At 53.4% G+C, this 9,214-nt stretch overlaps 1 protein-coding gene across 2 annotated transcripts in view; it reads right to left on the bottom strand.

Moving 5' to 3' along the window:
• Positions 1-361: 361 nt before the first annotated feature.
• LOC117883915 (synaptotagmin-5-like) overlaps positions 362-9,214 on the bottom strand; it is a 25,921-nt gene continuing 17,068 nt past the window's right edge. Inside the window, exons 1-5 of one of the 2 annotated variants that reach the window (XM_034783777.1) lie at positions 8,346-9,181; positions 4,247-5,130; positions 3,561-3,726; positions 2,439-2,605; positions 362-1,873 (exon numbers count right to left, since the gene is read on the bottom strand). In XM_034783777.1, the coding sequence (XP_034639668.1) occupies positions 1,712-1,873; positions 2,439-2,605; positions 3,561-3,726; positions 4,247-5,130; positions 8,346-8,487 (1,521 nt within the window). In that variant the 5' untranslated portion in view covers positions 8,488-9,181 and the 3' untranslated portion in view covers positions 362-1,711. Of the gene's footprint in view, positions 1,874-2,438; positions 2,606-3,560; positions 3,727-4,246; positions 5,131-8,345; positions 9,182-9,214 lie in introns of those variants that run through there. The other variant, XM_034783778.1, reaches the window with a different exon arrangement.

The raw sequence follows: 9,214 nt of genomic DNA, 5'->3' as shown, positions 1-9,214 counted from the left end.
GGATGGAAAACACAAAGGTCTGAGCCAGCAACCAGATGTGGGGCTGCGGGCCTGGGCCTTGCACTATAGTGATGGCTCCCCTGGGCCTTCCCAGTGATGTCACTTCCTGTCTGGCATCTTGGGAGACCACCTAGCCTCTATGGAATGCTGCAGTGTTTTAAAAATAAATTTCCAGGCTATTACCTTACCTATTACCCTGGGGGGGGGTGGTATTTTTCATTGCCTGGGGATGTGTTAAGTATCTGACTGCTATGGTTGCAGCTTGATTTGATAAGAGGATATGAATGAAGAGATGTTGGGGTGATGGGCTGGCCATTGGAATAGGCATAAAATTACAACTGCATTGGCAGTAACAGCCCAGCTAGCACTGCCAGCATTACCTCAGTGTTGTGCCGGAAGGGGGACCATGGCTTAACAAGGGAATCCCTCTGAAGATTCAGTGACATCAGCAGAATCGCAGGAAACTGGACTCTCCTGGATCCACCTGCTGGACCTCATCCCTGCAATCTTCCTTTTTTCACATTGTAGCCCTGCTCCTCCAGCAGCAGCTCTGAACTCCAGAACTGTAGGTCCAAGTAAAGCAGGGAGGATTATGCACCAGACGGATGCATCCCAGGGCAGGTCCAAGGTGAGACGTGCAACAGTTTGACACTCCATTATAAAGCAATGAAGTGGGAGAATGGGATGGAATCTGGTATTTTATGCAGGAAATTGGGGATAGCGAAAATGGCCTTCCAGCCCTTCTATGACCTCTTCCCTGCCCATGCTCAAGGCACATGGGTTCCTCCTTTACAGTGATCCCACAGATCAGTGCTCTACACAGTACAGCTAGCTTGGGGTTTCTTACACAGAGATCTAGGAATCAAGGCTGACATTTAATCCATGTGTGGTCCAGCTGTTCCCTACGAGTGGACTGGAACAGACTGGAGGTTGTTCTGACTGCAGCACTGATCATACATGTTACGCTGAGCAGAATTCACATAAATGCAGTAGGGGCCACACCTAGCCCAAAGCAGGTGTAATTCTACTGACTTCACAAGAGCATCAACCATGGAGTAAGTTGTCATCATAACTACAGTGAAATCAATGGTGTTGCGCCTGGTTATCCTCAGACTGGATGTGGGTCAGGGCCTCCAAGGCTGTCTTAAATTTGATCACTGGTTACTGTCTTGGTTTGGGGATTGGGGACAACTAGCTTTGTTGGCGTGCCAGCCTGGAATCCTCCTGAGCAAGTCTGGAGCACATGAAGCTTGCTCCTTCCATCTGTCCATGCTCTTTCCTCTCCTCTCCATGCTCCCACTTCCCTCTGCTCCTTTCCACATCTCATGTTCCTGTGCCCATCTCCTGCCCTCCTTTCGCTGCTGCTGCCAGTGCTCCCTTCCCTGGGCCAATGTCCCAACAGCAGCCAGGAGCTGACGGTGGGGCTCTTTCCCTTTAATTTCAGACACATGCTCTCTATCTAAGATACTTAACAAGGAAAGTCTCGCTTTGCTTCAAGTTCCTTGCTGCTCTCTGTCTTGGTGGCCTCAGGGCCATCCAGGGCAGCACAGGGCAGACTTGCACCACGTAGGAGACAACACTTCTGACATGACGACAGTTCTTCAACCCAGCCACGCAGCCAGCGGGAATTACACGCTCAGGCATCAGCACTGATTTCCCCATCCTGCTCCGACTGACGAGCTCCAATGAGTCACCTGCTGACTGACCTATGTCAAGGGGAGAGACTGAACACATTCGGCTGAATCACATGCCACCGCGCGGATTCCACCTGCCCTCGGCAGCACATCTCCTTCCAGTGGAGCAGCCCTGACTCTGGGGCGTGGGGCCCAATCAGCACTCGGCCCAGGGTGCAGCTGCGTGTATAGAGACGAGCCTTTGGGGAGGAAGGGGAAAGGCAGCATGAGGCAGGGAGGAGTCAAGGGGAGAAGCAGCCAGAAGGCTCAGCAAACAGCCCCTCCCCTGGAAATGCCATCCCATTCCGACAGCCCCTTGCAGACAGCAACAAGTCCCTGCACCTCCTCCGCCAATACCGCCTGTGCCAACACCCCCCCATAACCCCTTCCAAATGCCACCATGTGCCAACCCCCTACAAGTGCCAGCTGCCTTGACAAACTCCTTAACATTCCACTGAGGAGCCAACCTTCCCACAGCAAAAACATTTCCCCAGGGCACTGAGTCCCTACTGGTACCAATCCCCCTGAAAATGCCCCCGAGCATGAACCCGCCCTAACAAACCAGCTGGCTCCAACAAACCTCCCTGCATATGTCACCAACCACTTGCCAGCCTGCCTCTGCAAATGCCCCACTGTCACCTGCCTGCTCTGGAATCGGTGCCTGCACTGATAAATACTGCAACCCCCCCCCCCCTTATGCCCTGCAGCATGCTAATGCACCATCTAATGCACACAGGTTCCCACTCCCACTCCTGTCCCTCTGACCTGCATGATGGTGAACTCCAGGCACAGCTGCTGCTCCTGGATGTCTCCTGCAGGGACATTGAAGAGGAAGGGCGTGTTCCACACGGGGTTGTAGCCGGCTATGGACTTGGTCTCCTTTGTGTCCATGACTCGCCCGTTGTAGTAAAAGTGAATGACAACGTAGTGGTCTGGGAATGGAATTGGAGAATAAGGAGACTGCCGACAGCACACGGGATCTGCTGTGAACAGACACAGGTTTGCTTGGACGCAGGGAGGCTCATGAGGAGGTAAGTTAGGGGCAGCTGAATAGGTGTGTCCTGTCTCCCAGAAGCTCTGTGTCAGGCCCTGTGGAGCTACCAGGATAGAATGGAGAGAGCTTTGAAGCACTGGACACTCCCATAAGTGCTGGTCAGAGGGCCCCGGGCCTCGGAAGGTCATTTAAACAAGAGAAGGTGTCTGAGCCAGCTACTCTCTTCACAAGCGGCCTACAGCATTGGCCTGGCTAGAGGATTCACAGCCCTTCTACCCCTGCTCCCAGGAAGGCGACGGGATCTGCCACTGCTGGGCTTGGGAAAGTGGGATGCAAAGAAGGGTTAGAACAAAGGAGCAGAGAGGACCTGTGCCTGCCAATAAGGGGGTGGGGAGAGGGAGGGCAATCGGCTTCAGCAGTGTTACTGAGCATGCCCAGTACAAGCCAAGGAGCAAGTGGGGGGGCATGTGTCCCCTCATGCCCCCCACCCCCATGTGTTACCTCTGCGAGGGAAATTGGAAATCCCACAACTGTGATCCCCCCACCCATTCTGGATCCCTCACTTTAGCCCATATTTCCCCTGTACTGAAAATATCTTCATTCTAACCATGGTCCCAGGGGTGTCACCATGGGCATGCTCCTCATAGGGTTAAGTGTGTGCTGTACGCAACATTGGGTGGGGGGCTGATAGGGCCTATAGCAGAGATGCCCAGACTCCATGGTCCAAGGGGTCTGTAACTGAGAGGGGCATGTGCCATAGCAGATCCTGGGGACTTTTAAATGACACAACTGTATGTTCTACAACAGGAATACTATTACCGGTCCCTCCAAAGTCCTTCCTGCTGCCGAAGCCTATTAAACCTGGTCTGCCCCTCAGCCCTGAACCTCCCTACCTGGTGCCCCTGGCATGCGGGTGAGCCGGCCCAGATTCTCTGCCTTGCGGACCAGCACCTTGATACGATTGGCCAGAGCCTGGTACTGGAGGAGAATGAAGAGCTGGCCCAGGGACGTGGATTGGGAGCACGCAGCGCCGTAGCTCATGTCCTGGGCACTGAGACACTGAAACAACATGGACAGCAGGAGACAATGAAACACCCACCAATTTCACCTCCTCTCCCCAGCCTCCAGGGCACCTAGCAGCCACTGAGACAGAAACAAAGGTCAGCCCCATCCAGGAGCTTCAGGATGGAAAGTCCTTCACGTTCTTACCACAGCCAAAGGATTTCCCACCCACTTACCCCCATCACATATGCCCTCCCGCCCAGCTGCTCTCCTTCCAGCTAAGGCGCACTTCGCTTCACCTTGAGCTAAAGAAGGATCTTTTTGGACCTGTGGCCCTTACAGGATGCATGATCAGACATAAGCTGGTCTGGTATCCCATCTAGCAGAGGGAAGTGGTGATACACCCAGTCCTCACTTGCCCTGTGAGGGGAATTCCACTGAATGACACAGAGGTTCTGTAATGAAAAAGTCCTCCCCTTGCATCCGTATGGGTGGACCTTTCAGTCTCTGGGGCCCTGGAGACCTCAGCCAGCACTATCCCCACTGGGTACTATTAGTTCAGTGACCCAGTCCTGACCTTTTTGAGTTTGGTTTTGGTGGTTGACAGCTCCCGGGTGTAGCTGGAGGCCGCCTCGGGGTTCCAAGTAACCTGGGCACACGGGAACATCACTTCCCCAACGAAAGAGTCCCTGAAGCTGCGAAACTCCTTCACATAGACAGCGAAGCGCAGGGTGAAGCCCCTCAGCTCCTCCAGGTGGTAGCGGCCGAACTGGAACTGCTCTCGGAACTCGGGGTTGAGGCTCTTCCTGCGCACAGCCGTGCGCTGGGGCTCGATGAACTTGGGGAGCAGGTACACCTTGACATAGGAGTCCCGGCTGCTTCGAAAGCCCTTGGGCAGGTGGGACACGCTGATCACAGTCACAGTGAGCGTGGCTTCAGGCTGGGAGTAGAACAGGATGAAGTGGAGCTGGGGCTGCTGCTTGGGGCCGGCACTGGAGAGGCTCCTCGGCATGGTGGACGACTGGCGGACGCTGGGTCCCAGATAAGGACGAGTCAGCAGGCTGCTCTCGTCAGTCTCTCCAGAGATGGTGGACCGGCGCTCCCAGCCCGGCTCTATCTTGGAGAACACGCCAAGCTTCTGGGAGAAAGGGATGCTGGGTAAAGAGGCCCTACCATGCAACATGCTCTGTGGCAGGCTGCCAGCGCCAGGAGAACCCAGCGAGTCATTCCCTGCACATTCCAGCATCTCTCCCTCTAGCTCCACGTACTGTTGCTGGATGGGCACGGTGGTGGTCTGGGAAGGCAGAGCAGGCCCCAGCTCCACCAGAGTGTTGGTTGGTGCCTGCTCTTTCCTGCTGCTCTGGTTGTGCCTCTCACTTCGACGCCAGCACACGGCACAGCCCAGGAGAAGGCAGAAGCACAGAAGAGCCAGCCCCCCTCCGAGGAGCACCTGCAAATGCACTGAATGGAGCAGAGAAGAATTACAGCATGAGTATATGAAGGGGGCTGCAGGTGGCAAAGCTTCTGTGTGACCAGAAGGCATTTGGCAGAAGGTGCCTGGCCAGTGGGTGGGAAATGTGATTAAGATGTAGCAGTTTGCACTTGTGTTCTACGGTGATGGGCCTATTACAAATGCCACAGCTAGACTGATTAGGCAGGTACCTCCTTCAGCTCATCAGAAATCAGCAGTTCACATCACTACTCCAAGGACGAAGTGATCAGAATTGTCCCTTATAATAATAATAATACCCGGCTATTTCCAAAGGAGGTCAGTATCAGGATCCCCATTTTACAGATTGGTAAACTGAGACACAGGGTGATGAAGAGCCCAAGGTCACCCAGCAAGCCAGTGTCAGAGCCAGGTATAGAACCTAGGTCCCAGTCCAACTCTCTACGATCTTAAGATCTATGAACCAATAGCTTGATGACAACTGAATCTTGGCAAACACCAGCAATTGCACAGCAGTCAAAATCCAGATACACCCTCACACCCCAGGAACAGTCAGAGCCAGTGGTCCAATTCTGTGCTGTTACTAAACCAAACCTGTCAGCCCCTCTCTCATCACCGCACAGGACATGCTGGAAAGATTACTGTGTAATGGCGAGTGATAAGAGAAAGGAGCAGGGTCAGAGAGCTGTGCTGGGGGCGTCAGCATCTGCAGTGCTCCATTCTCTCTGAGCACCATTCCCGAGCAGAGCTGGAATTATTACATCAGATCAACACATCCATCGCAAGGCTAAAATAAACCCAGCGTCACCCTAAACAAGATAATGGCCATGGAAAAAAACCTCCTCTTATCAGCCCCACAGCCGAATTGACGCACTGTTTATGTAAGACACATGATTGACGCCAGTCAAACACCCAGAGGGGAAAAAAAACAGAATCCTCTCTTCAGCCTCCTTTCCAAGTCAGTGGGTCTGGGGCTTTGACGACAGCCGTGGGGTGACCCCACATGTGCTAGAGGAAGGGCAAACAGCCTGGAAGTGGAGGTGCCCTGACGCAGACAGCAGCTGGTTCTGGGTGGCAGTGGCATGCAGCACTGCTAACACTGCATGCATGGTAGGATCATAATGGTAAATTCAGTCTTGACATTCTCCCCTGACTCACAGAGGATTCTCAAGGTTCCCTCAGTGCCCCAGCGATTTCCCATCCTGCACTCACCCCCATGATGCTGTCCACGCCAGCCTAGGAGAGCTAGATGCGGCTCCCCTCACTACCCATTCACACCTGTCTTACTGTAAGTCAGCCGGTGGAACTGCCACATGAGACACCTCCTCCCACGCCCAGTAATTGAGCATGATGGCCCCAACATCCTCCCTATTGCTGCGTGGCCAAGAGTGAAGGAACATGCTGACATCTCAACCTCAAAGCCTGGTGTGGGAAGCAAGTTGCGGTACCACTTGAGCGCCTGAGCTAATCCACCTTGGATGCCATGGTAGATCTGGATCAGTAGGTTCAACAGGGCAACCTGGGTGTCAAAAGTCACCAAGCTTCCAATCCCATATGTGGAGTAACCAGGACAGGGGACAATCTGCCCTAAATATTTAAGGCAGTTCCCATGCTCTTGACTTCCAGCCAGTTACCGAACAGGGATGGAAACTTAGATCTTTTTAGTCCTTTAGTTCTAGTACATTATTTGTTTCTTTAACAGCACTAAACGAGACTGAAATTTTGAATCAGAGAACAAAATGGATGCTAGGATTGATTTATGGAGCTGGATGATCTCTTGGGCGTGGGGATGGAGTAACGTAAGGTTAAGGCAAAGCGAAAGATGCCTGCATGAAGAATAAGGACACCGCTGCCCTCCTGGTCTGCGAAGACTGGGTGTCCGTTCAGGCCTTGGGGAGGAGACCGAACATAGTCCATCCAGGCCATCCTCTCATTCCCCTTCCCAGCAATGGACTCAGGCTGAGAACTATCAAGGGGGTTTGTGTAGCATCCCAGGATGCCTAGAGCAAGGCCTATAGTTTCAAACTTGAGTGGCTAAAATTTGATTCAGAAAAAAAAGGCCTGATCTGAAGAAGTGCCATGTACCCAGAGCCCTTGTAAACTTTAGTGGGAGCTGCAGGTGTGCTACGCCGCTGAAAATCAGCCCAGACTTGTATCTAAGAGCCTATGTATGGATTTAGGAGCCCTACCTTTAGGCTCCCAAGTTGTAAAATTTTGGCCAGAGTCCATCAGAGATTCTATTCAGCTCAGTCGACAATGTTCCCTGGGCTCAGTGCCAACAAGCCCTGGTCTGAGTGACAGAGGTGTCAGTCCATGGCGTTCCATCTGCAGCATGACTCAGAGAAGCTGCATTATGGCTGGTTTGCATCTCAGCAGCCAGCAGGGGCGAGGGGGAAGAACTTGGGCATCACAGTGCAATGGGCCAGGATGGGGAGCAGAAACCAAGATTGTGAAGGTGCGCACACAGTTCCTTCCTAGCGCTCAGCAGTGCTGCACGACGGAGTTCCCATCTCACCTTGGGGAGTTCAGAGTCCCTACTTTATAAACCAGCCATAATGCAGAGAGCTTGGAAAGCCCCTGGAGTGGAGGTAACTGACAGTGCCGGGGAATCCCAGCCCATCCAAATCAGCCACGGTAGAGCTCAATGGACCCTTGTGCTAGGTGTTTGGGTTGTGCCATGATGATAACATGCGGATACAACCACTTTGCCATTTGGCCAGGTTCCCAAGCTCCTTTCCAGTATCCAATCACTGGGCCATCTCCCTGCTCCTTTTAGACTGCAAGCTCTCTGGGGCAAGGCCCGCCTGCCATCCCTGTCTCGAGCACATGCTGGGCCTCTGTAGAGCTAGACATGGGCACTCTATAAATAACTGATGAAGTCACCAGCCTGGAGGAGCCCCTTCCCCAGGGCCTGTCCCCAGAGCATGCCCAGGAATGTGATTTCACATTTTAAAATGCTTTTGCGATTAATGCCCAGCTGCAAAGGTCTGCTGGTTCATTAGCGAGATCGACCGATGACTTTCCTCTCACTACTGGGAGGGTGGAAGCGGATAAGGGAGTGAGAAGGAAGGGATAAAAACGGGATTGTCCAAATACCTCTGTCCTGCTCTAGGTGACAAGGAACAAAGGTCCACTCCCCCATACAAACAGATCTAACAGGCTGGAGTGCTATGTGGCAAGAGACAAGATACAAAATCCACGTACCCAGGGAAGGGAAGAGACCAACCTTGCTGATGTTTGTTGAGCAGGACTTGGATGAACAGCCAGAGGAAGAGGATAGCCACCACCCCTTCTATCATTCCTTTGCAGAAGAAGAAGATGGACTGGCAAAGGGTGAGAGCTGGGTGTTCGGGATCCACGTACGCCATCCTACTGGCTGCAGAGAGAGCAGGAGCGGAGCAGGAGCTCTAGCTGGTTGTGGGAGCTGTGGTACCAGCCTGCAGCAGAGCCATCAGGCAGAGAGTAGATCCCAAAGGCTAAGGGAGAAGCTCGTAGACTGGGTTCCCATTCAGGGGAATTGTTTTCCTCCTGCTGAAGATTTCTGCCCTGGAAAAGCATCCTCAGGGCCTTGGCTGGGAGGAAGACACAGTCCAGCCTGCCTGTGTGCTAAACAAGAGCCAGAGCAGCAGAGTTCACTGGCAGAGCCTATGCTTTGCCAGCTCCTGGTGGGACCCAGCAGACAGACGGTGTGAAAACGCAGCCCCAATCAGCCAGCAGGCTGCCAGCTATCCTGCAGCCCCAGAGACCACCTGCCAGTGCAGATGTCAGTGGCCCTCTTTAAATAGTTCCAGGGACAGATGCAGAAGGCAGGGAGTCATCTCAGTTGCTGTTAATAATCAGTATGGCTTCTGCTCCAGTCAGTCCAATCCAGAGCCCTCCTCCCTGCCAAGGCCCTGCCACGTCACATCAGCAGCGACAGGCTAGCCAAGCAGAACACAGCTGCCTTTCAGTTTGAATTACTGGTACAACATGAGCAGCCAGAGGATCGGTGCCCTGTCGTGCTAAGTGCTGCACATAAACAGACAGAGCAGGGTTCAGCCCCTGCCCCGGAGACCTTCTGAGCCAATTTAAGGCACGTGACGGGGGGGGGGGGGG

This window comes from Trachemys scripta, chromosome 10, assembly GCF_013100865.1.
Source record: "Trachemys scripta elegans isolate TJP31775 chromosome 10, CAS_Tse_1.0, whole genome shotgun sequence".
Classification (NCBI taxonomy): Eukaryota; Metazoa; Chordata; order Testudines; family Emydidae; genus Trachemys; species Trachemys scripta.
This window is presented reverse-complemented; position numbering and strand designations above follow the sequence as displayed.